This window comes from Aedes aegypti, chromosome 3 (assembly GCF_002204515.2).
Source record: "Aedes aegypti strain LVP_AGWG chromosome 3, AaegL5.0 Primary Assembly, whole genome shotgun sequence".
Taxonomy (NCBI): Eukaryota; Metazoa; Arthropoda; class Insecta; order Diptera; family Culicidae; genus Aedes; species Aedes aegypti.
In genome coordinates, this window is record NC_035109.1 from 310,667,812 (window position 1) to 310,694,842 (window position 27,031).

Genomic DNA, 27,031 nt, shown 5'->3' on the forward strand with positions numbered 1-27,031 from the left:
TACGTTATTTTCTTTTTATTTTACTATTTTTGCCTCTTTCTGTGGGCTATTTTTCTTTGTATCTATGTTTGTTGCAACAAATCAAACTGACTCTGTTTAGTAAATTATTTTTTGTTTTTCAATTTTGGAGCAGATTTATATTTCTTGTTTCATATTCCGTTGATTTATATATTTGATTTGTATCACTTGACTTCTTTCGAATCACTCGCTTCGGAGTATTTTCTATGTTCGAACGTGGTAATAAATACAAAGTTTGCGTAAAACTATTAAATTTTGGTTCTGCATTCGTTTGCCACCATTGGATAATCCATCCGAGGGCGTTAGTTATTCCTTGGACGCAGTACATTATTCCGCGGACTATATACAGTGCCAGGAGTAACGGGTGAGCGATTTTCCTTTCCGGGAAACGGCGAAGAAATCATCTTCTTGGGAGTTTTAGGGCTTCCGATGCCGAACAGCTTGGCGGACAGATTCATCTTTTGCGGCGAATCGAAACATGATAGCTGTTGCTGCAGTCCCTGGATAGTATTTTCCTGCTTTTTGTTAACCTCCTGCAGTTTGGCAATTTTCTGAAAAGGGTGAAACGTCAAGATTAATATTTGTTATTCTCAGAGTTTCTATCAACCAAAACTTACCGCCTTCAACTGTTGATGGTCCTTGTTATTTTCGATAGTTTTTATCTTCTGCCGATTATTCTGATTTTCCAAAAGTTCAGTATATTTTTCTGATGTTTCCTTAGCGAACTGTTCCACGATACGTAGTTTCTCCTCTGTTTCTTTAAGCTGGAAAAATAATAAATAAGTAAAACTTTCTGAAACATAAAGGATAACCGCACAAACCTTTTCATTCAGTTCACCAACTCGAGCGTCATCTTTCTCAGAATTACATTCAATCACCTCTTGAATCAGTTCAATGTGCTCACTATGGAGCACCTTGTCATCGTCAACCTTCTCCAGCTGGTTGATGATATTTTCAATCAGCATACTGGACACCAATTGCTGTTCCTCATCAACCTTCGATGGAACTTCCGGTGACGGCAGAGGCAATCGTCCTTCGACTTGATACTTTTCAAACTGTTCACATTTAAACCTAAAAGTCATGTTTTCTAGCTTGATGTCTTTGTTTTCATTCTCCAGCTCGAATATCTTCTTATCCTTCGTGTCCAGTTCGATTCGAGCCAGCTCGATTCCGGTAGCGAACTCATCCAACAACGTTTTCATATCCTGAATGTAGGCTTCACGGGCGTCATACTTCTTCTTCAGCTCATCATACATGTCCAAGTAACGGGAAATGCTTTCCTCCATTTTCTCGTTAAACAGTTTTCCAATTTGTGAAACAGTCAATATGGCGTCTTCCTCTGAAGTCATGATCTTTTCGAACACCTCTTCTTTGTCGCGCATTTCCTTTTCCAGTTGACTGGAAGAAGATCGCAGCGCTGCCAGAACTCGCCTGTACTCTTCGATCTCTTCCCTAAGCTTGTTGCTTTCAGTTTCAATCTCAGCCTTGCTCTTGACTACCGAGTCGAGTTCCGACTTAAGTGTTTCAACGTCTCCATCCGACTTTTTCAGTCGTTCCATCAGAATATTTACTGTAGATCGAGTATTGTTCAGTGTCAACTGATAGTTGTATTTCTCTGTCTGCAGTCGCGCATTCTCCCTATTCAACTCCTTAAGTTCATTTTCATACTCGTCTTTAGTTTTGTTGCTGCCACCCATTTCTGAAATCAGTCTTCGTTCCAACTCTGCGATCTTTTTCTCGTGTTCTTTGATCACCTCATTCGATGCTTCCCAGAGAGCTCGTAGATCACGCTTCTCAAATTCACACTGCATGATCTCCGTCTCGGCAATCTTCTGGCACTTGTCCAGCTCCTTCTGCCAATGCATTTTCTCATTTGCTAATGCGTTTGCAATGGTGTTTTGAATCGAAAGCTCCAGCCCCTTCATACGCTCTTCGTTTTGAACCTCTGCTATGCGAATCTTTTCCTCAGCCTGTTCGCTGATTCGTTCAATCTCCCGCTGATGATCCTTATCCATGTTCTTGATCTTATCAGCGTGTTCTTTCATCATCTTTGATTTTTCCAGCACAAAGATCGACTCACATTCTCTGATTTTCATTTCATTGACTTCATTCAACGTGGCCAATTGCTGTTCGTATTTCTTGACCACCACAGTCAATTCTTGGTTGAAGTCATTCCGAACATCATCTCTGATTTCATCCATCTCAAATTGATTCTCATTCAATTCCTCTTGCATTTCTTCAATGATAGCGTTCTTTTCAGTTAGTTGCGCCATTAATTCATCGTTCTTCTTCTTAAACGTATCCATCTCGCGAATGGTAACTCGACTCTCTTCCACATACTTCATCATATCTTCTTCGGCCTGAATGCGGAAATAGTTAACCTGCTCCTTCAAATCATTCCCCTCTTTGATCAACTGATCCAAGCTCTGTTCCATCTCCTTGATCTCGTCCACCTTCCTCTGCAATTCCATATCATGTGCTTCTAGAATTTCTCTTACCGCCAACAGTTCCTCGCTTAGCAAAAAGTTTTCCCCTTCTTTCACCATGTGCTCATCTTGCAGCTTATTATATTCAGTCTCCAATTCCTCGAATTTCAGCTCCAGCTCAATTTTAGAATTATAAACTTCACCCAGTTGACGCTCATAATCTCTGTGCAGTCGCTTGATCTCTTCCTCATTTTCCTTCACCTTCTCCAGGCATCCTTCCGCAATCTGCTGCAACAGCTCATCCGCTTTGGTAATACTGGTCAACTCCCGTTCCAACAACATAATTTGATGATCCTTCTCTTCCAGTACGGTACCCTGTTCGCTTTCCGCTAGCCGACGCTCCGCCAACAGTTCCTGGACTCGAGCCTTGAGCTCTTCATTCTCCTCGCGGGTGCGCTGCAGCGCTTCCTTGTTCACGTCGATCTTGTTGTACAGCTGAACGATTGGAGGAACTTTACCGTTACCACAATCCACTGCTTTCTCCGTTGGTTTGGCTCCCGGGGATTCCAGATCGAGTTGACGCAATTTTTCCGCAGCAGCTTCCTTGGACTTCTTGGGCGTGAGGTCCGAAATGTGTTTGAACTTGAGCCGCTTGGGAAGTGATGGCTGGAATGATAACGTGGGATTAGTTGAAGGTTTAGATGCATACCTAAAGTTACTCTTACCGTTCGGAAAAGACTGAGAGCGCTTTTGCTGGTTTTGATCGATTCGGCGTCCATGCTGCCCAGTTTGATTTTCTCTTCCTTCTTGGATTTTTTGGTAGGTTCTTTCTCCCGTGGTTCAACGAAAGGCGATGGAGAGGAAACGACTGCAAAGACGGAGAATTAAGGCAATACTTATAGACAAGATGCTTTTAAAAGTTTCGAGTTCAGCGGCTATCTAAGGTTATCCATGAATTCTCTTGGATAAAGGCCTTCAGATCTACAGTCGACTCTCCATAACTCGATATTCAAGGGACCATCGACTTATAGAATTATCGAGTTACAGAATATACCAACACAAAAAATCACAAAATCGAACGAACAAATTTTAGTATTTCTAATACATATATGATCACCTCTGTAAGAAAGCAATATTATTTTGTTGAAAGTATTTTACAAACTATTACCTTTGAACTTTTATCGAAATGCTTGAAAATCACGTTAATTTTACTGACAATATTTTTTTTATTTTCATGTTTTTCAACTTTTATTACGACTTGCAAGTATTTAGTCACCCCCAAACAAGAATTAAGCTAAGTTTCCCCAAATAAGAAGGATTTGAAAGCAGATATCGAGTTATGGAGAGAAATTTACCTCTCACGGGACATCGACAAGTGGCGATATCAAGTTATAGAAATATCGACTTATGGAGAGTACGATGTATGGAAATTTGAAGGGACCGAAAAATCCATCGAGTTATAGAGTATATCGAGTTATAGAATATCGATTTGTGGAGAATCGACTGTATATGCATATCCTGAGACCTACAGGGGGTTGTCTAAATAACTGGGACAGTCAAAAATTGGGCCAACTTTGGAATGCTGTAACTTTGACAAAAATTGACCGATTTGAATTCTTTAAGAAGTAATGGACGGGTCAACTAATCTAGTTTTGAGGTGCATCCACGGAGATGAACTATGACCACCGGATACCAGTGATAATCCGGATTTCCGGAAGTATGTCTTATGCAGTAAAATTATGACGTGTTTTTGGCAAAGATCTCGATTAAAAAAAAATCAAAATTTTACTGCACATGAAGATAGAAGATCAAATTCTGAAGCGATTGGTGCGCCAAGTATTAAGATCGGTCCAGAAACAACCAAAATATGGCAATTTCCCCGGAATCGGTGCCGGTAGTGGATCCGAAGTGTGATCAAACAATTTATTCACTCAAAACATGTCGCGCAATATTTTATTCTCCCTAGCTTATCATAAAATACCCTATTATAAGTTGAAAATGAGTCTTGTACAGATTTGGCCACTAGCCACTGGTGCCACGGGGGAACCTTGCATAGGGGACATTTCGATTTTGACACCAAAACATATCATGCGACGGCTCATTCTTCATGTCTTGTTTTGAATAGGATAACTGTAGATTCAAAATAGATAGTTGACTACAGTGACTACTTTTGGGACCACCGGATGTCCCCGAGGGTACCTGTAATTAGGGACAATTGAAATTGAACTCCAGTACATATCGTGCGACGGTTAATTTTCAATGTCTCGTGCTAAATAGGGCTATTGTAGACCTAAAATGGATATTTGACTACAGTGGCCACTTTTGGGACCACCGGAATTTCCCGGAGGAACCTGTCTTTGGGGACATTTCTGTTTTTACGCCAAAACATATCAGGCGACGGCTCTTTGTTTGTGCCTTGTCATAAATAAAGTAACTGTAGCCTCAAAGTGGGAATTTAATTGAAATGGCCACTTTTGGGACCACCGGGTGTCCCCTAGGGAACCTATGATTGGGGACAATTGGAATTGAGCTCCAATACTCATCGTGCGACGGCTCATTCTTCATGTCTAGTCATGAAAAGGTCAACTTTAGACCGAGAATGGATATTTAACTAGAATGGCCACTTTGGGGACCACCTGTAGTTCCCTAAGAAATCTATCTTTGGGGACATTTCGATGTGTATATTTACCTATTGTGGCCTCTTTTGAGACCTTTGGATGTCTCAGAGCTAACCAGTAATTGGAGAAAATTGGAATTGAGCTCCAATTAATATCATGAATATATTAACTATAGACTGACAATGGATATTTGAGTAGAGTGGCCGCTTTTGGGACCATCATCGGAAGTCTCCAAGGGAATCTGAGATTTTTTACAATTAGAATTGAATTCCAACACATACCACGTATTGTCTAATTTTCCTTTATTGTCATGAATAGGATAACAATAGACTGAGAATGCATATTTTATTTAGGTGGCCACTTTTTGGACCACCTGAAGATCAAGAGAAAACCTGTCATCAGGAACAATTGTGTTTTAACGCTATAACATATCGTGTGACGTCTCTTTCTTTAAGCATTGTTATGACTAGAGTAACTGTAAGCTCAAAGTGTTTATTTGACTATAGTGACCAATTTTAACTTCTAATCATCGGGTGCTTCGAGGGAACCTGTAATATGGAAATCAAAAAACGGCATTCTTTAAATTCTTATTTACTTAATAAACTATGAAAGATGAAATTTGTGTTTCCACACCAGAAAATGCTTTATGACGGTTCGTTCTTCACGATTTAAATGGATTTGCATTTTCTCAAATTCAAGTAAATATTTGATTCCTCGGACATTTTTTCAGGTCGACTTTTCATTAAGAAACCAATTTATAAGATTATTTTCTTATATAATTCCAGGACAACCACTGCAAATTAAAATAATAAGAATCAATTACCTCGATTTCCATTGTAAACAAAGTTGCCTTCAATTGATTTACAATTCTCAGAACCAACAATTTTTTTGGCCATTCTTTTTTATTCAGATCGGGATTCGCTATTGTGACAAGTCAATATTTTGATATTACCTGAATTTTTGGTGTAGTGCAATACTTATCTCAAGTGATATTTCTTATGACTCTGGTACCTTGTACTTGATCGTACCTACGGGATTTCTGAGCTATAAATACTGGCTGCCGTAAGCACTGAAGAAAAGAGACTTCCCAGACTGTGAACTGATTATAAAAGTGGCGACGAGGATCATGGAAACGTGTGTTGGCGATTATCGTTTTCCTTTTAGGTGGCGAGTTTGCCAATTTTATTTATTTGAGTATGGTGAAATTGCCAATTTGAGTTGAACTAAATTGTTCTTCAGAGCTGACGAAATTGTCGTACATTGTGAACATAGATTTTATAAGATACTTATTCAACTCTTATTCATGCTTATGTTAAACATGCGGGAATAGCTGAAGTGCGACGCAAGTAAAACGTTAGTTCGTCTTCTGAATATCCTTTTATACATATACATTTGTTTAGTGGAATATTGGCTTTTTAATTGGGGGAAACATATCTTGTTCAGCTCATTTGTAGAACAATCTTGACTAGTCGAATCTTTGGAAACGTTTAATAAGTGGCGATTCAACTTTTGTTCATTCTAATGCATAACGTTGAATCTAAGTTTGTGTTAAAAACGCACTTTCTCAGCTCTTTATAGAGAAAATTTTTTATTCAGCTGCCATTACCATTATTGAACAATAATTAAACATGCATGCTTGTTTGTGGCTCTGAATTGTTAGTTGGGATATACATATAGTATAGTATAGTACTATGAACACACAATTGTGGAATTTGTTTAGGTATATTTTCGATTGTTCGTTGTATGAGTTGTTATAACGTAAAGGTGGCATTCTAAAGGGGAAAGGACTGTCATGTCTACTTATCTCAAGTGATATTCCTTATGACTCTGGTACCTTGTACTTGATCGTACCTACGGGATTTCTGAGCTATAAATACTGGCTGCCGTAAGCGCAGAAGAAGAGACTTCCCAGACTGTGAACTGATGAACATATTATTTTATTTTTTATTTGCAGGATATAAAAATAATAAACCTTAAGAGAATTGAAAGATGCTTACAAAGAATCAAAAGCATACAAATCAATTCAAAGAGCAGAGCGCCTCAATACCTTAGAAAGGCTTTAAAATGGCAAAATGTAGCTTGAAATGGGCTTACAGAGGCTCCATGCCTTAATATGGCCTAAAGGCTTTAAAAATGTAATGAGGCATAAAATAGGTTTAGTAAGGCTTGAAAAAGCTTAGAATGGCTTAAAAATACAAAAATATAGAAATACTTGAAAGGCATAATATTTATTGACAAGCCTTATAACTTAAAAAGGAGGCTTTTAATGCAAAATATCCTTAAAAGGCTTCCAGAGCTTCGAAAATGCTTAAAAAGGGCTAGTAAAACTAAAAAAACTTACACTTTTGACTTTACAATTGTTCAAAAACACAAGACAGGCTTAAGAAAGCTTGGAAAGTCGTAAAAATGCTAGAAAAAGGCCTTAAAAACTCCAAAGGTTATAAAAAGCTATAGAAAGCCTTAACAAGGATTATTAATTCTTAAACTTATAAAGGCTTAAAATGGCGAAAAGGATCCATAAAGCTATTACTTAAAAACGCTAGAAGAAGTTTGGGTAGGATTGAAAGGCTTTGAAAGTCTAAGAGATTCAAAGTCTTAAAAAGACTTCAACTGGGAGAAAACTTGGGAATGATTAATTAGGGTCAAAAAGACTTTATAACGCTTTCAAATCTAAAATACAAGCAGTCACCGTAGCTTAAAACGGCTTAAAATGTATTAAAAATACTTAAAAAGAGCTTTATAAAGCTTGAAAAGGCTTAAATAGTCTTAAAATGCATAAAAATCCTTCAAAATAAAAAAAATCATGAAGTTCTGTGATCGCTTCAAAAGACTTAAAAATGACTTAACAGACCTAAAAGACTTAAAAAGTCTCAAGTCTTACTTTTTAATCCAAAATATCAAAAAGGCTTGATAAGGCTTAAAAAGTTTTTAATCTTCTAAAGGCTAAAGAAACTAATAAATGCTTACAAGGCATCTAAAAGTTTAAAAAATGCAAAAAATCACCCGGAAGGCTTTAAAAGGATTAACCCGTTAACGCCCAAGGTATCTCACAATTGGAATTCAGCTCCGTTTTTGTTATTCATAGTCGTATTCCCATAAATTAAACCTTATTTCACCAAAAAAATTCAAGTCTATGGTGGGGATCCAAAAAAATTCTTGAAAGTGTGTCGTCCATATCTAGCTGTTCTATAAGTTTATTTTCGAAATTAATCAAATATAGTTTCATGCAGTTCGACCCATTACAATGTAAACAAGTTGGAAAAAATTGCTGGTGAGGGATAATTCATAAATTACGTCACGTACAGAAGAGGAAGGAAGGAGTTACAATGAAACGTGACTATCCATATAAAAATTGGAATCCATACAAAAAGTGTGAAACAGAGGAAAATTGAGGAGGATGAAAATGGCAAAACTTTGCGTGACGTAATTAATGGACGTACCCTGATAAAGAAATTGCAACATAAAGAATAGACTGGCCCAGCTCAGTATGGGAGAAAAATAAAGTTGTATGATTCCACGGGGCACCCCCCAGGATTATTTCTTAGGGTTTGAGGAAGCCTTTCTGAAAAATTCAGCTCATTTGGTCGTTTCATGAGCTGGCGCATTTGAATTGAAGTTAATATGGGATTTTCAGCTCAAACATATGAGCAAAGGCACATCATCTACTGTTTGGTTCAGGAAAATTGATGATCGCGTTCAATTGAACCCAGAATGTCAAAAACACTACTTGATGTAATAGCGAAGAATATTGTAGAAGATTGTACCATGATCAAAATTAATAAAGTTGGTGTTTTAACCATCTGAAGTATATCATGCAATACTGCTTGTATTTCTTCAACATAGCTTGGAGGTAGCCACTAAGCGCATCATAGCCACCTATGACGCTGGGCGAGCTGAGGCACATGTCGCATGCATATAAGTGACTGTACGGGAGTGCTGATCTAAGCCTAACTTTCAACAACTGAAAGAGTAATGAAAATGAGACTAAATCCAGGTACAACCTTCTGCAACTATGTTCATTAGGGTATCAACTAGTGTATTTCTTATTCTGGGCTTATTTGAACGCGAACAATTAGTATACGGAACGAAACAGTGACATAGGATCAATTTTCAATACATTTGAGTCGAATATCCCATACAAACTTCAAATCGAATGCGCCACCTGGTGGAGCAACCAATTGAGTTGAAATTTTGAGAGAGCGTTTTTCTTACTCTAAGGCTCATATCTAGGGGGTGCCCCGTTGAGTTTTACAACTTTTTTGTTTAAGGGCCAGTCTAATAAAGAATAAAAATTTCAGAGGCGAAAAGTGTATGCCAGAATTAAATCATTTAGTGACTTCAATTCAATTTTCTGCTCTACCACGTAAGTAAGATACAGACATACATACATTTCCATTCATGTACATGTACAATTATGCACACTTAAACCATTTATACCAAAAACAAAATAAAATCTTACATCAAATATTTTGATTTAACAAAAAACATAAAGATGTTTCAGAATAGTCTTCAAACAGATTATATAAAACTTGCCAGCTGATAATGGAAACATAACTATCAAAATATTTTTTCTCAGTCAAGTTATTAGTATACAATGTGGCTCGGATCTGACCGCGATCCAAATCCTTCATATTTGAAAATATCAAAATTTCGTTAGTGCTAATCAAAAGTTTGTCGTTCAGTCCAATGACAGTCAAATATTGGACTCCAACTATTACATGCTTTACAGATGTGAATATATGAAGCTAACATTATTCGGCTATAACGTTGAAGTTACTGCAACACTGATGCATATAGTCTTATTCACCGATTGAACCGAATCCACGCGGTCCAAGATTTTCGACACTAGAGCTGGCCAGAATACCTGGGGAGCATACTGAAGCGTGCCCGCTCAAAGGTCACAATTCTTGGTCCGAGTGAGTTCAGCAAGGAAGGCTCTTTACTGGTACCTCAACGCGTCGCTGGTTCTAAAAAGTAAACAACCATACAAAACTACGACCAAACAATGGTGAAGGCGTAATCAATTTTCTCGAAAACATTCATTTTGGGAATTAATAGAATTTTCTGATTAAATTGGCAACAACGCACTGCAGTAGCGCGTAGTAAATAACTGCTTGAAACAATATCTTTCAAGCGCATTTATTACCTGTAATTTTGCGAATCATAATTTTTACTTTTCCACCTTTAAGTCATAAAACTGGTTCTGGACTTAGGTTGGCGGCTATTCAATTTTACTCTCATTTGACAGCCGCCCTTCACCCTTGGAGTTCAGTTCATGGATGGATACGTCAATTTGTCGGTTTTTTCGTTCTTCACTCCCTTCAAAAGATCAAAAGATCTAAATGGTGTCAAGGTTCATCTAAAAATGTAAGGAGCATTGCATCCGAAATAAGCGATTATTGCTCGAATCGATAGTAAGTATCCATTGTTTTGATCTAGGCAGACCAATTTCTTATTGGTTGTTTCCTTGATGTTTCGCACATAATAGCAATTCCCAGCTAATATGTTTTTTTTTGCGAAAATATCTCCTTTAGTTGATCATCGTTTTCCAGATACCAAATTTTTCATCACTGGACTTCAATCATGAGAATGACTTCCGAACTAAGAAGGTTTTAGGCGAATAGTTTTTTTTTTTGGATTTAATCAGTGGACTGATATATAAGCGAATAAAATGTGTGCCCAGTAGTGCCATTTAGGTGATTTCCGAAGTAATAAGTTTCCAGGCGAATAGGTCTCATTCAGATCTCCAACTTTGTCAAAAACGCTAACTTCGTATCCAATCTCTAGATTGAGATAAAAGCAAATAATATGTTTGTCTACTAGCGCCACCTTGGGAGAATTTTCCAACCTACTATGTTTCTGGGCGAATAGATCCCATTTAGTTGAACACTTTTGTCGAAGATACCAATTTCGAGAGTTCGATTTTTTTCAGTCTCATCGCTGGACTGATATAGAAAAAATAAAATATTTGACCACTTGCGCCACCTTGTGAGTGTTTTTCGAACTAATATGGTTTTAGGTGAATAGGATTCATTTAGTTGTTCAACATTGTCCATGATACAAACTTTGTATCTAATCACTTGACTGAGATATTAGCAAATAAAATCTTTGCCCACTAGCGCCATCTTGTGAGTGTTATAAGGTTTTATGTGACTAAGTATCATTTAGTTGTTCAACATTGTCGAAGACAACAGTTTTGTATCTCATAACAGAACTTAGATGCAAGCAAATACAATATTTGCCCACTAGCTCAATCTAGTGAATGTTTTCCGAACTAATAAGTTTTCGGGCGAATAGATCTCATTCAGTTGAACACATTTGTCGAAGACACCAATGTTGTATCTCATCACTGAACTGAGATATAAACAATCCAAATGTTTGGTCGCTAGCGTCATCTTTTAAGTGTATTACGAACTAAAAAGGTTTAAGGCGAATATGTCTCATTAAGTTGATCAACTTTGTCGAAGACATCAATTTTGTATCTAATAACTGGACTGAGATACAAGCAAATAAAATCTCTGCTCACTAGCGCCATCTAGTGAGTGTTTTCCCAACTAATAAGCTTTCGGGTGACTAGATCTCATTCAGTTAAACACATTTGTCGAAGACACCAACGTTGTATATCATCACTGAACTGAGATATAAACAATCAAAATGTTCGACCATTAGCGCCATCTTTTGAGTATTTTCCGAACAAATTACAAGCAAATAAAGTTTTGGCTCACTAGCGCCATCTTGGGAGTGGTTTCCGAATTTATAAGGTTCTATGCGAATAGGTATTATTTAGTTGTTCAACTTTGTCGAAGACACTAATTTTGTATCTCATCGCTGGACTGAGATATAAACGAAGCAAATATTTGAAGTCAGCAGTCCTGTGATCAACTTTGCAGAAGACAGTTTTCTCCGAAACCTCTTTATTTTCAAGATATTTGCACTACAAGTACTGTCCTATTTATAGGACGCTGGGCGTTCGGGGCTTCTGTCCTATTTTTAGGACGCTGGGCGGATATGGGTTAATAACAATTTAAAAATTAGGCATAGAAATGCAAATAATGGTCTCATAATTAGCTTCAAGAGAACTTAAAAAGACTTACAAAGGATCTAAAAGCCTACAAATAGGCATCAAAGTGCAGAAAGCGCTTGATGATTTTAGAAAGGCTTGAAAGAGCTTTGAAAGTTTTTATGTTCTGTCGATTATTCTGTTTTTTTTTCCAGAAGTTCAGTACATTTGTCTGATGTCTCCTATGCGAACTGGTCCATAATACGTAGCTTAGTTTACATTAATTTAAATATATAGTCAACTCTCCCTAACTCGATATTGAAGGGACCATCGAGTTACATCGAGTTAGCCATGAAAACCAACTTTTACTATGGTTCTATAACTCGATATCGAGATACGGAATATCGAGTAAAGGAGAGTTAGCTGTAATACATACGTGAATATACACACACCCACAAAATACTATCGTAAAGCTATCAGTTTTGGCATTCGCATATCGGGCAACCTAAAGGAGAACACCTTTGAATTAAAAAAGCTTTAAATCTTTTTATTTAAGAAAGCTTAATACTTGAAAGCCTTTTCATAATACCTTATTCGTATTTCCATAATACATTATAAAAGACTTAAGAGCCAGTTCGCGAAAACCGCAACCCCTTTCCAAGGTTCTTCTGTATAAAAGAAGGTGTTCTGCAAAATTTTAGATTTTTCTATTACGGGGAAGTGGGACAAAATTACCCCCAATGATTTCATGTCACAAAACATGCAAAATCACAAAAGCTGATATAACTATAGTAAAAATGCACGGATAAGGTTGAAATTTGGCATTATTACTATACGTAATATACACTTTTTAATCATGGCATATGGATTTTGAAAGTGTTTCAAATCGAGAAAACCAAGTTTTTCATAAAAATAATGATTTTCAAATCGACTTATTTCTTGCCAATCAAATTAGGTAAAAAAACTAAATACGACGTTTTATGAGGCAACTCACGAGCTTTTATTTGAGGTGTAATCCAAAAAAGCCGTTTCATAAATTTTCTAAAAAAAAAGTTTTCGGGGTAGTGTTTGAACTTGAGCCTGTTTGCGAGTACCGCAAACCCATTGCCAAAAGAGGTTGAATGGATGTTCTCCGATCGAGCTGAAACTTACAGGAGTTGTTTTTCTATAGAAAAGAAGATATTTCAGATTTTTATATTAGGGGGAAGGGGTACAAAATAACCTCTAATGATTTAATGTTAATAAATATATACAAACTCAATTAAACTAGTATAGCCACAGTAAAAATGCACGGATTTGTATAAAATTTGGCATGTTTACTTTACATTATATGAACTTCAAAATGAACATGGAATTCGGATTTAGAAAAATGTTTCAAATCGAGAAAAACCTGTTTTTTATATAAAATTATTTTCTTTACAGATCGACTTTTTTGTCAACCGAACTAGATCGGAAAACTGAATATGAAGTTTTGTAATTCAGCAAGAAGTGGTCATACACAAATTATATCACGTCCCAAGGGAAGGAGAGGGTCAAGCCAAGCATGAGAAACCTAAAAACTTAGAACGTCTAAAACGTATAAGAAGGCATTAGAAGACTTAAAATGGCTCAAAAAGTCTTAAAAGACTTAAGAAGGCTAAAAGCGGATAAGATATTATATTTCATTGAAATGACATCTTTGTAACTCTGAAACTATTAACATTGGCTCTCCCTTCAAAAACTTTGCATGGATTTTCTTAGTTATCCCGTTTTGCTTTATTATACTTTCTTATTTTGTTTGTAACCTAGAGAATACCTAAAAAATCAGGGAGCAGATAAAATCTACAGATGCAAAACAAAATAGTTGAACAAAAAATTGTCCGAAATTTTCAAATGATCCTAGCCGCATCTCCCTTAGGGTTATTTAACTTGAAAATCCTGCACATGATTTTGCCAAAATCCTGTTCTGGATTAGATGAGAATTCTAAGCAGGATATGGTGATATGTGTGCCTTGGATACCGTCAATGGATTCTGTTAGAATGCTGTCCATGATTTCATAAGAATACTACCCATAATTCCGTGAGAAATCAAGAGCTCTGTCAGAATCCTAATTATGATTTTGCGAAAATCCTAACTAGGATTTTGTTAGAATTACGTAACGTAATCCAGAACAGGATTTTATGGAATGCCGCCAAATATTTCGTATTCAGTATCCAGTCCCACGTTCAGTCTGAACTCTGTTCGAACTATTCGTGAAAATCACGTGTAGGATTCCGTATGTTTTGTGAGAATCCAGCAGGGGATTCTGTGTATCGTAGCATTGTGTTTAATTTTGATCAAATATATTTCGCATAATTTGGTTCAATCTTGATAGAATTTTCGATTAATTTGTAATAACGCGCTAAAAACCATTTGTTACTAAGTGTCTAGCTCGTTGTTTTTGAGTATATGAATGAAATTGTTTAATCGCGGTTTGATGAAAAGAAGATCATTCTTTAGGTTAAGTATATTAAAAACGTTTTTTTTTTCTCTTATAAACAGGTGAAATCAACTCACCTGTAAAAAAAACTGAACTGCTACGGCAAATGAAATGTAATATGTTGTTAACAAAATGTTAATAAAATCGTAGATTTGTGTTACCAAATTAGGATGATAGTGTTGTCTTATAACACAGAACATCTAGATATAAGAAATAATGAATGTAATGTTAAATGTAATTAAAAAAAAAGATTATTCTTTATCTCCCAGTAAAGATGATCTGAATATTTATTCATTCATTCGCTCAGAAACATTAACCTTCACACCAGTGTTGAAAGACTCACACTCAAATCTCAATCAATACGCTCTCCCGTGAGACAAGAAATTATTACCGACTGTGAGTAAACTGTAGAAATACGAGACAATGAGTCAAAAAGGTGAGCTAACTCATCCATGATTTTTTGACTGCTGATTTGCGTGATTGGCATCTTACGCATGAAAAATGTCAAGCGTGAGTTATGAGAAATTGAGTTTTTCACAACACTGCTACACACTTGATTACCGAAGGCTTTTAGAGCGATATAATAAATTATGTGATATTTGACTTTTTTCTCAACGTTTTTGAATTCAGAGCCTATCGAATCGAAAAGCGTCGCTGTATGATTTAAGCAACTCGCTTCATCCCCACTCAAAGTACAACTTTTGTCATTTCAGAGGTCCATTACTCAATTTATACACCTGAAATGTATAAATCCTAATTTGGATTTCCTTTTCTACCGCAAGAAATCGAACCCAGTCGAATGACTACCAAAACTAATTTATTTGCTTCCTGTTTCTGGATGCCCCCTTGTCGCATGCCACCAAGTTTATCTATCCCCTCTGATCTCAAAATGATCGTTGCTTGTGCCAACGTTTTTTTCGTCATTAACCATCTACGTCACCAACTAACCTAATCATATGAAAGTGTGCACGTGAACCATACGTAAAAGGTGCGCACTTCGCCGTCCGAATCCCCACTGGAAATGAGTCCCAACGAAAGCCACCCAAGCGTGATGAATGAAGTTTCTTACCTTTGCGGGGTCTATCCTTTAGACTTTTAGAGAGAGGGCACGGATCGTTTGACCCTTCCTCAAATTTTAAGTTTCCGCTTTGAAAAGGAAAAGCAAAGGTGGGCGTTCGACCATATCTGTGCATTACGGCTGTGCTGTTCTATTGCATCGTAACAATTAATCATTTTCGGTTATAATGGAAAAGATTTTTTTCTGTGTAAGGTTTGAATGTAGCAACGGGTTTTCCATTACATTTTTTTTCGATTTCCGGTAGCTACTATCCCTTCACTAATCACTTTCTCATACTCTTTTGATTAAGCGAGACAAATCGGCGTCTTGGGACATTCTACTTGGCAAGAAAAAAAAAGGTCAATATAATTGACAAGAAACTCTACTTTACAGCTGTTCCATTTGAATTTATGACTTTGAGCAAGCGAAGAAAGAAAAGGGAATCGTTGCGAACGAAATGTACATCTGTCCAAACAAACTCCTTTGTACTGTGGTCGCGTGCCTGTGTGGCGCATGGGTCGTCATACGACAGAAACAGTTGTGATAAGAAATTTTTGACTCCTGTGGCGCTTACTTGAAACGGACAAAAAAGACTGCTCAGCAGCTGGAATTCACTATATTCATTTATGTAGTGCTACTACTACACTTACTCTTATGGTTTGGATATAGTGCATGAGTTAATGTTTCTCGCAATTACATTTATATCGTTTTTGAATAAACATCGTACTTCTGCCATGAGTTTCGCTACATGATTTTGTAACATTATGTTAAAAGTGAATTTATTTTCAACAAAATTCAAAAATTTTCTCTCAAATTTTCAACAGCTAATATCCCATTTTCAAATCTATACCAATGCGGAACAATGGAGAAATTCATTTCACGAGGACAAACTGCATGTTATAACTTTGCTGGAATTTCAAAGCTTTTCCATTGAAAATCTGATCCTGGAAAAAAACAACAAAGTTTCGTTTTAAAGTAGGGGATAGTCCTGTATGCTCGAACGATTTATGTTCTAAATAAATTAAAAAAATAGCCCCCAGTACCGGGCACCTAAGCCGCTCAAGTCTTAATTCAAAATCTATTGGTTTTATGCTATCTTTTTGCCCATTTATAATAAATATTATCATTTTGTGGCGTACAAAACTAAACTTGAAAATATAAATTAAGCGTGTGCTAGAATAAGGGCGTAAGTCGCATGATCGATTTCCCTTCATCGATCCTCTCTTCTGTGAATAAGAGTGACAAGATGCGTGTCGGTTAGCATTTTTTCACTTCAGACCGCTTGGCAGCGATGCCACCTTGCATCCTGACTGGCGACTTACGCCCTTATTCTAGCACACGCTTGAAATATGAATTTTGATGTTTCATTTGTATGATGTATTTTAGTACCAAATTGAACAATCTTAAAATACCCAATACCCAATACTATTAGTCTGCAACTCGTCCATCAAATCACACATTTTGCGTGTTGTTCTAAATTTTCGTTGTTCTTATTTTTACTGCATTTTTGATACCATGATTCACAAAATCCATGAAAAATATATGCATTTTTAGACACAGACATAGAACAAATGAAGTTAGATCACATTTAGCTCATATATGGTACAACATACCGTCAGACGGGGCTACTTTTGATTCCGGGGGCTACTTTGGACACTCACGTTTTTGAATTATTTGCAGCATAAATATTGATCAGAGCTATTTTGTGTCTTCAGCACTTTTATCAACCAATATATGCTCTACAACCAGATATGAAAATTTTTTGGAACAACATCAACAATAACAGGATAAACAAGAAAATATATTTAAAAAATCCGAACACATATTCACAAGCCACAAAACATTTGCTATGTGAACATTGTTCAAATTTTTCACAAATCGTGGAAAGTTGTTGGGAGCGTCACAAAACTATCGAATCATCATGTTTCATAGAAATTTGTGATAATGTTATGTTCAAACTTGTTGTTTTGCAAAAATAATTGATCAAAGGTCTTAATTTTACGACTTCTATTTCATTTTAAAGTGTTGTTTTATAGTGTTTTCTTCCTTTACAATACAAAAAAAATAAACCAAGGAATCAGAAAAGTTGATAGTCATAGAACATATATATATATATATATATATATATATATATATATATATATATATATATATATATATATATATATATATATATAGATATATATATATATATATATATATATATATATATATATATATATATATATATATATATATATATATATATATATATATATATATATATATATATATATATATATATATATATATATATACATATATATATATATATATATATATATATATATATATATATATATATAATATGTATATATATATATATATATATATATATATATATATATATATATATATATATATATATATATGTATATATATATATATATATATATATATATATATATATATATATACATATTATATATATATATATATATATATATATATATATATATATATATATATATATATATATATATATATATATATATTTAATACGTATAAACAGTAAACTCACAACATATTCCTTGAAAAAATAATTCTCGGTCAATATTTTACAAGAATCCGTGGTACAAAGCAATCTGCTAAAAATAAACTACCCTTAAGCCATCTCGAAACTATTGAGAACCAAAATAATTTCGACGAAAGTAAAATGTAAATTGTTTACGATCATGCGAAACAATTTTTTTGTACTTCATGCATTGCACTTTAAATAAAAATTACTTTTAGTTACAGGAATTAATGAGATCCATCAACATATCATTCATGTTACATTAAGAATCAGAACGAATGTCAATCAAAATTAATCATATCTTGTTAATCGTCGCAGTACTATAGTCACAATTTCACTGGCACAATAAGCTTATTTCAGTAAAAATTCACTAGGAACACAGCATACGCACTTTGATCCACTTTTCGTCAACATTTTGTGCTTTTAAAAATTGACTTGGTCGACGACCACGTATCAGCTGAGTTAGAATATATTTCTTCAGAGTCCTCTCGGTAATTTGGATTGCAGCAACGGCACTTGCAAAATATTTGCTCACTTCTATAACAAATCATCGTTCGGTACAAGAAAGATCACGTACCAGTTTATTTTTTAATACAGGATAGTTAACGAGAGCAAATTGCATTTAATTACAAACAGTATTTTGCCAGGATTTTTTCAACTGCACTCTCCTTGACTTGCACTGTACACGATTGAAAACAGACTCGACCGTTTGCCATGGCGTTGTCGTGGGCATCAAAGATCATGTAAATTTATAACTTGAAAAACTTAAAATTGAGTTATGTGTTGAACTTTCATAGCTTAAGATATCTAAATTTAAAGTCGCCCAATAAATTTCAAATGTTATTGTAAAAATAGGTTATCGAACAATTAGATTTTATGATACATCAAAAGAAACACAAAATTAAGTCACATTTCTGTTTGAGTCGATGAATAATTAAGTTTTAGAAGGTTTACATCACATGTAAAACTCATTATTTTTAAGAGTGTAGGTAGTTGCATCATTCGTTTGTATCAACTTAAACAATCAAGCATTCGTAGCTGACAGTTTCATTTAAAGGAAGTAAACTTGAAATTTTAATACTGGAAATTTATAGCTATGATACGAGGAATAATTTTATTTAGGTATGTGTATTTTTTGCGCTTTACAATTTTCTTTATTATGTATATAAACGAAAAATGTTCAGCAACATCATAATAGACCATAATCTATAAAATTAGTTTAAAATTTATGCGAAATATTAATTTTATTATCAAGTCGTATTGCTATCTACAAATGTCCAAAGTAGCCCCATTTTTGTCTTAAAGGACACATATTTTTCGCTATTCAAGCAATTTTTTTATTTCTCGATGAATTTGCTTAATATTTTGCACATTTGTTACGTACATATACAACTTAGATATATGCAAGAATTATCGAAATCTATCAATAATTCATAGAGCTACAATACAAAAAAATATATGAAGGTTGTAAACGTGGTTCATAAGCAAATATTAACACGTCAAAGTTTGAAAAAAAGAAACAAAAAATATGACCCGATTTTGTCAGGTTCCCCATTTTGTCAGCCTTAAATTCATCGAGAGGCTGACAAAATCGGGCCCCAACTGTATTCCATTATGCTTGCGTGATCTCATATGGCGGCATCCACAAATTACGTAACGCTCGAAGGGGGGGGGGGGGGGGGGGTAAGCTCGAGCGTTACGACTCATACAAAATTTTGAAAATTTCCGTACAAAAAGCATTACGGAGGGGGGGAGGGGGTCAAAAATTTCAAATTTTAGCGTTACGTAATAAATGGATGCTGCCTATTCAAAATCATTGTAAATTAAGTTCAAAATTTAGTTCATTTTCAGAACCAGCGGCTCCTAGATCACTGTATAACAGGTTACAAGTGCCCCGGGTGATGTGGTCATGTTCCGAATTGGCCACTCCTCTAGGGGCCCCTGAAATATACTATAAAGTGGTTACAACAAAAATTTATGTCATATCAAAATTCGAACTAGATTAAGAAAATAACTTTTTCAAACTATATAATATTAAGTGTAAAATTGTAACAAAATGGTCTACTTCTGATTGACGACATGAAATAAATAAATAAATAAATATTATATCTTGTGGTGCTGAAAATGCTCCACATCCTCCAAGGAACATGGAACCTACTGTCCATGGTAGACGGTGATTCTAAAACTGCTTCCGGAAGCATGAACTTTATAAATATTAAACTTTGTTACCTAAATAGATATGATTCCGCACATGTGTGAAATTGACTATCAACCTATTATACAGTTGTCATGGCAGCCGGTGGTTCTGGAAATGCTTTCGGTATTATCACTTGAAGTTTGATACCCATATTGATATGTTCCTAATTGGCCCTTCCCCCAGGGCACCTGGAACCTACTATACAGTGGTCCGTGCGGTTTTGAATATGCTGCTGTAAGCATGAAGTTTGATGCTCACTTGGAATAAAATTGACGTCTTTAGCATTTAAGTTTTGAATTTTGTGCAGCTGTACGGATTTCGAATCACAGGTGTACGGATTTTGATTCAACCTTATTAGAATGTACGGATTTCGATCCAAGACATGTGATTTGAATTAATGTTTTTTTAAGGTTTCTACTCATCTTCAGGTTCATTTTGAGACTACACACTAAGAAAATATCGCCGACTCCGGTAATTTTATTACCGAAATATATATACAACGGTTTATAAACCGCTGAGCGTTCGGTAATGTTAAGAATTACCGAACAACCAGTAATTTCAATCCAAACGCAGCTGTCAAAATAATTACAAAATGTTCGTGAATTATTACCTAACGAATTGCAAAAATAACTACCGAACGCTGATATGAACCAGCAGGCAGTCGGTATTGAATAGGATGATTGAGAAACAAAATTTATATTGATACTAAATGAATTAAATAGGAATTATATTTTGCATTCTTCTAGACATGTTTATTTATGTTTTTCATAAATTCAATTCCACTGAAATAACATTTATCACATGAGTTTTGCTCCTGTTGGCGAATATGGGAAATTAAATAATCTCAACGACTCCGGCAACAACGTAAAGGTGAGCTGCAAAAATACACTGACTCCATAGTCCTGGCACGTTTGCAGCAAGTCACCTCTAGCAAACAAAACTGGTGCAATGGATGGCTCATCTAGAAAATAACAATTTGAATTACTTTTTGTTAATACCGTTGTACTTTATTCGATAATTTACCTTTATCCGTTCAATGACGCCGGTAATGGATTTTCGTTTTTCCCAGTTTTGCTTTCGCAAACAAATATGGCGGATTCATTTCAAATTACCGTTTGTTCGGTAAGACATTGCAACATTATGTACTGGAGTACGGTAAAAATGTGCAGTCTACGGTGAATCTTAACAATTTACAAGTTTTTCGGTAAATGAATCAACGATTTCGGTGAAAACTGAGAAATGACGTTTATATTTAGCTAATTGTTGCAGATTTTTGGTAGAACTCGTTTGCAACACCGAAATATCTGTTAAATATTTCTTTACAGTTCTTATAAGCATGCAAAATGCAATAGGGTCTGAAAAGGTTTGATAAAAACAAGTTTTTATTCAATAACACGATAGAGCGTGTTCTTGCAACCACTTTGGAAAATTTTCCCGCTCGAAGAACGGCTATAAAATATTTAAATTTTAATTTAAAAAATGAGTCCAAATTTGAACCTTGACACTTTTGATCTTGTTTGACGTTAACGTAGTCGAGGGGCTCGACACTTTACACTGGGGTTGTTCTTATCTGACATTTCGGAAGGGACACGGAGAACAAAATGCACCCAAAATTTGAGTTTAAAGCAAGGGGTGTGATAAAATTTCAGAAATCAGAAAAAAATGTTTTTAGGACGGGAAACCAACGAAAAGCATTTAAAAATTGAGTAAACATGTACGAGGCATATTGTGGCCAAATATGAGATCTGTAGCTTTCAAAAAACCCCTCTGCCCAAGTGAATCAAAAGTGCCAAGATTAGGATCCGGCTCTCTATGTGTTTTTACTTTTAAAATAACTCAAAAACTGTGCGATTTGTAAAAGCTTGACTTTCATATTCGGCTTTAGGGGGCATGATTTAAGTGGGTAACAAAATTTTCAATATTACCGAATTTTGTTACATGGGTGATCAAAGTTATCCCATATCACAGAATAAATTTTTCAAAAAACAAAATACAGTATATAGTCACGAGCTGTGTATACCAGTACTTGTTTTAAAAATATGAAACATGCAACATTTGTATTTTCCAAAGAAATAAAGAGGAAATATTAAAAAAAAACAGATCAATGTTACCCCAGATTACGGTGAACCTAATTGCTCACCTGAAAAATTTGTTCATTTGTTCTCACTTGACATTAACCATTAATCGGTGATTAAACCGGACGAAAGTAAAAAATTCGATACGAGTGTCCTCTAGCAAACTGCTAAGAAGAAGACATATACGTGATGCAATGTTTCGAAATGTTCATTTTTCGAAAAGTATTACACGAATGTCCTTCTCTGATTAATGATTATCATCAGAAACAAATAGTTTCATCATTCCTGTGAATATTGACCGTTATATTCAAGTTAAATTATAGCACAAATAACTTTTTGTTCCAGTTCGATCGCTGCCGTCGTCAGACACAGTCGAAGGCAAATGTGCGCTCAGCACTACGGTATTTTTTTTTTTTTATCGGCTTGTGCTGTATAGGATTTTTTCGTTGCTCGGTTATTCATTGTTGCCGTTTGCCGGTGCTATAGAATATTATCTGCTCATCGACATGGGTGATGTGATGATAAAGAACACTGTCCAATTTCGTTTCCCGTTGGGAATCCCACGACCATCATGGACTGAAATCGCCAATTTCATCAAACGATTGGATACGGACGTGGCATTGATGGAGACAACTTACAAAACAGCACATGATCGTTCGTTGTTTATTAAATTTGCAACAAAGGAAGCTATGACGGACTCGTTATTAAAAAACACGGAACCACGATCATTCGTTTATACTAGCGGAGTATCTGTAGAGGTGCGTATGACGATCGCGGGAGAAAGTATGCGGCATGTAGGGGGAGATCCCCCAGTACCGGACACTTAAGCCACTAAATTCATAATTCGAAAAATATTGATTTTATGGGCTCGTGTTACCCATTTATGATAAATATTATCATTTTTATAGTGTACAAAAATAAGTTTGAAAATATAAATATGATTTTTGATATTGCATTTTGATGATGAGTTTTAGTACCAAATTGATCGATCTCGAAAGGTGGCACCCAATACCGGACAAGATCTGGAAATGCCTCGAATTCTGTAAATTTGAACATAATCGAATGTATACACTATAGGAATAGTTTATTATTACCAATTCAAAGCATTTGCTACATTTACAAGAATAATTTGAGTTTTTCTTAGTTTGCAAGATGCCTATCAAAAACCTCTTTCATATATGATGAAAAATAGCACATTTTACGATGTTGTTCTGAATGTTCATTATTTTTAATTTTATTGCATATTTGATACCATGATCGACGGAACCCATGAAAAATGAAAGTATTCTGAGACACTGATGCAATAATTACAAAGATATCATATAACAAATCAAGCTGTCCGAAACTGAGGGACAGGAGGTACTTAACCAAAATTGTAATTTGTCCATATTTAGTTCAATTAAGGTACAAAATACATTCATACTATCAAATTAGGATTATGTTCGATCATGCTTGCGGGATCCAAAGTATTTTTTCATATTCAAAATATTTACTAAATAGGCTCAACATTAAGTGAATACGTTAATTTTTTAAAGATTTTCAAACTTTTCTACTTTTTTTAAAAAGGCATGCATATTTCAAGGATGTGTTATTCTACGCAATCATTAGTCTACATAATAGCTTTCTTTTCTACTAATACACCATCTTGATTGGACCATGATTTCTCAATGTTTCGGCTTTGTCCGGTATTGGGTGCTGTCCGGCACTGGGGGATCTCCCCCTACGTGTATTTGATTTACCGCCAGAGCTGCCTGACGATAAACTTGAAGGAGTTCTTAGAGAATTCGGAAGAATAGAGCGCGTGGTACGAGAGAAATTCCCTCCGCATTTGGGTCTCGACCATATGTTCACTGGAGTGCGGGGAGTATACATGGACGTCAAAAAGGATATCCCACCTTCCATAGATATTGCGGGCAGGAAAGCGAAAATTTTCTATGACGGACTAAGGGACACTTGCTTTTTGTGTCAAACTGTGGGGCATCGGAGGAACTCCTGTCCTCAGCGGAAATCTCGTGATAGAAAACAGGAAGAGAGCAAACAGGAAAAGACAGGAAATGGGTCATACGCCGCAGTCGTTTCCGGAAACCAAGCAATGCCGACAGAGACGATACCGACGGACGACATTATCAAAGTTCTCGATGAGGAGTTTCTTGATCAGCCCACGGAAACGGAAGAAATGGAATTTAACGACTCTCATACGTACGAACATACTTCGGAGAAGGAAACGCAGCAATAGGAAAGCATGTAAAAATTGAAAGTGGTTGCCATTGCCATCAAGGAAGCTTTTGAGAACAAAACAGCTAGTATGCGGCGAGCTCAATTTGCGAACTCGAATTCCAGTTCTGGTTCCCAACCAAAGAAGAAATCTTCTCGTAGGTCTTAGAGTAGAATTCCATTGAAAACGTATAGAATTCTGTTGTCAACATGATTTTCGGCTCCGTAGAGTTTATTATAAAACAAATGAGCCGATTTAGAAAAAAAAACTTTTTGTTCCCACTATTGTCAATAATTGGTGGAAAAACGGCCAATGCGTACACTATTCTATCCAGTACTAAATATTAACTTTCGAAACACAGAAAACTTCACACCAAATATATTCACTTCTTGATAGTAGATTCCCGCACCATCGTTTGTAACCCTCCTTATTTACTTGCTTGTAAAATTACACCACCCTTAAGAGTAAATAACACATCCTGCAGTTGCATTGGTAGACAGGTAAATCTGGTTTCGTAATAGGCCCTAGCAATAATAAGGGTCCTAGCTAGAAACGAGCGCACATATATTTTCCCACGGTTCCGCAAATCGCGTTCGTTGTATTGCTCCCTTGTGCGTATTGAAATCATGTTTCAAGAAAAAGGTGATTTTTTTTTTCGAATCGACCGCTTGTGTATCAAAATTTGTAATAGGCATATAGGCCTATAGATCCGTGCACTTCATACAAATAGTAAGCCTCTTAGCCATATGGAATATTTTTTCGATTTCGATTCACCACAGAAATGCTATTAATTTTTGTCTTCACAACACACATTTTATGCAATACAGTTTAACCTCCATGATCCACATTTGGATATCCACTCGATATCCACTTTTGTACCCATACTAGAAACGATAATTCATGGTCGTCCATGATAGTGTCCCTTGAAACAGCTTTCCAAAGGATTTCTGTTTATTACTCGATATTTTAATGTGTCGAAGATTCCTTCAATATCGACTCTTCGGAGTTTGATTGTATATTCAAACAATTCCCACTCTCAGAGTCCCACCACGAAAACCACAATCGCGTTTAATCCACAAAGGTGATCACTTAGTCACGTATCACTTTCACTCACCTGGGATGTCGTTAAATCTCTTCAGTTTTGCCTTGGAAAACATTGGTAACGGTTTTTTTGGTAATCGATTGGATTCGATTCAACGGTTGATTCCTTACAAATAATTGGATTGTCTTTCTTTTTGGTGTTTGGAACGATTCGATAAACGATAAACGAAAATTCAACGCACTTAACTTTTGAATAGACTTTAGCGGGGTTTGTGTGGTAAAGTTAAATAAATAAAAAAAAAACTTCTCAAAAACTCATTGCATAACAGAAACTTCCGACAAAAAAATATAACATAAAACTCCGAAAATCAGTTCCCTAACGTTTCTTTCTTTTGTTCCTTTCTCAACAGAAAACCGAACGGTTCGCGCCTATTCCATAACGGTCGTTTTTTCCGTTTCCTCTGCCACGGTGCCTGAAAAAGTCAATCTAGTCTTATATCCCGACACGACGACGACGGTACTCTTCGATGGTCTAACTCGCAGTGAGGACCCCGGATCGGAACCTCACTGTGCAGACCCCCATTATTCCAGTCGTCCATAAAGATTATAGGTTCCTACATATAGGTACTACTCACACAACGACCGCATCATCCTCCTGTTCGTCTCGGTCGATGACTTCGGTCGTCTCCTTCTTGTTGGCCTCGGAACGGAACAAAAGGGTCGAACCCTTCTTAAAGACGGTACGGTTATTTTCTTGCTCGTAGGACCTAAATCTACTTATCCCGGGATTCGTCATCCAGCTGAGCGGCAATCGCTTCAAAGGATATGAGCGCGAATGGAAGCTCCTTACGTTGCGCACAAATACTCACATCGGGTATGTGCTGTATTATTACAGTAACACCTGAAATGGCGCGATTTTATTTTGATCAGTTAAAGAACGTGAAATATAGTAGCTTATAATTCTTGGTTGAGATGTGTAACATATATTTTCAGTTATTCAGCAGATCCTATCAAAGTTGTACCAATTTAAAACCGTGTCCGTGTCTTTTAAAACTCCTGCCGGAGATTCTAGCTATCGATTAATTATCTAGCTTTCATCTATCAGTAAAAGTATTGAAAAAATAATTCTGAACAGAATGATGGTCCACATCAAAGAATTGTCAGAGCATTTCGAATTGTGACATGGACATTCGACCACTCATCAACTTTTGCGTGTAACGATTTTTTTTAACAAATTAGAAGGCTATTAAACTGATCTTGCTCTTCTAGTCATAGAAATAAACAGTCGACAGCGTTTGGCATGAAGGCTTGATTATAAAATAATTAAAAATAAGCTTGAATTTTCCGACATACACTATTAGCATAATACAA

The 27,031-nt window shown here is 35.7% G+C and overlaps 1 protein-coding gene across 2 annotated transcripts; it reads right to left on the bottom strand.

Moving 5' to 3' along the window:
* Positions 1–26,564, bottom strand: LOC5576819 (putative leucine-rich repeat-containing protein DDB_G0290503). 2 transcript variants are annotated; one of them, XM_021851533.1, is made up of 5 exons: positions 26,296–26,564; positions 3,170–3,312; positions 840–3,110; positions 636–782; positions 1–569 (listed from the first exon to the last, which is right to left on the bottom strand). In XM_021851533.1, exons 1-5 carry the CDS (start codon positions 26,309–26,311, stop codon positions 321–323), a joined length of 2,826 nt encoding a protein of 941 aa, XP_021707225.1. In that variant the 5' UTR covers positions 26,312–26,564; the 3' UTR covers positions 1–320. The 2 variants fall into 2 exon arrangements, with proteins under 2 accessions (XP_021707225.1, XP_021707224.1); XM_021851532.1 differs by lacking the exon at positions 26,296–26,564 and adding an exon at positions 25,734–26,248.
* Between the last annotated feature and the right edge of the window lie 467 nt (positions 26,565–27,031).

Coding starts and splice junctions, on each gene's coding strand:
- LOC5576819 (XM_021851532.1), bottom strand. CDS start 25,776: ATGTTTTCCAAGGCAAAACTGAAGAGATTTAACGACATCCCAG. Junction 783..839: donor TTGGTGAACTGAATGAAAAG/GTTTGTGCGGTT, acceptor TTATTTTTCCAG/CTTAAAGAAACAGAGGAGAA. Junction 570..635: donor ACCATCAACAGTTGAAGGCG/GTAAGTTTTGGT, acceptor CACCCTTTTCAG/AAAATTGCCAAACTGCAGGA.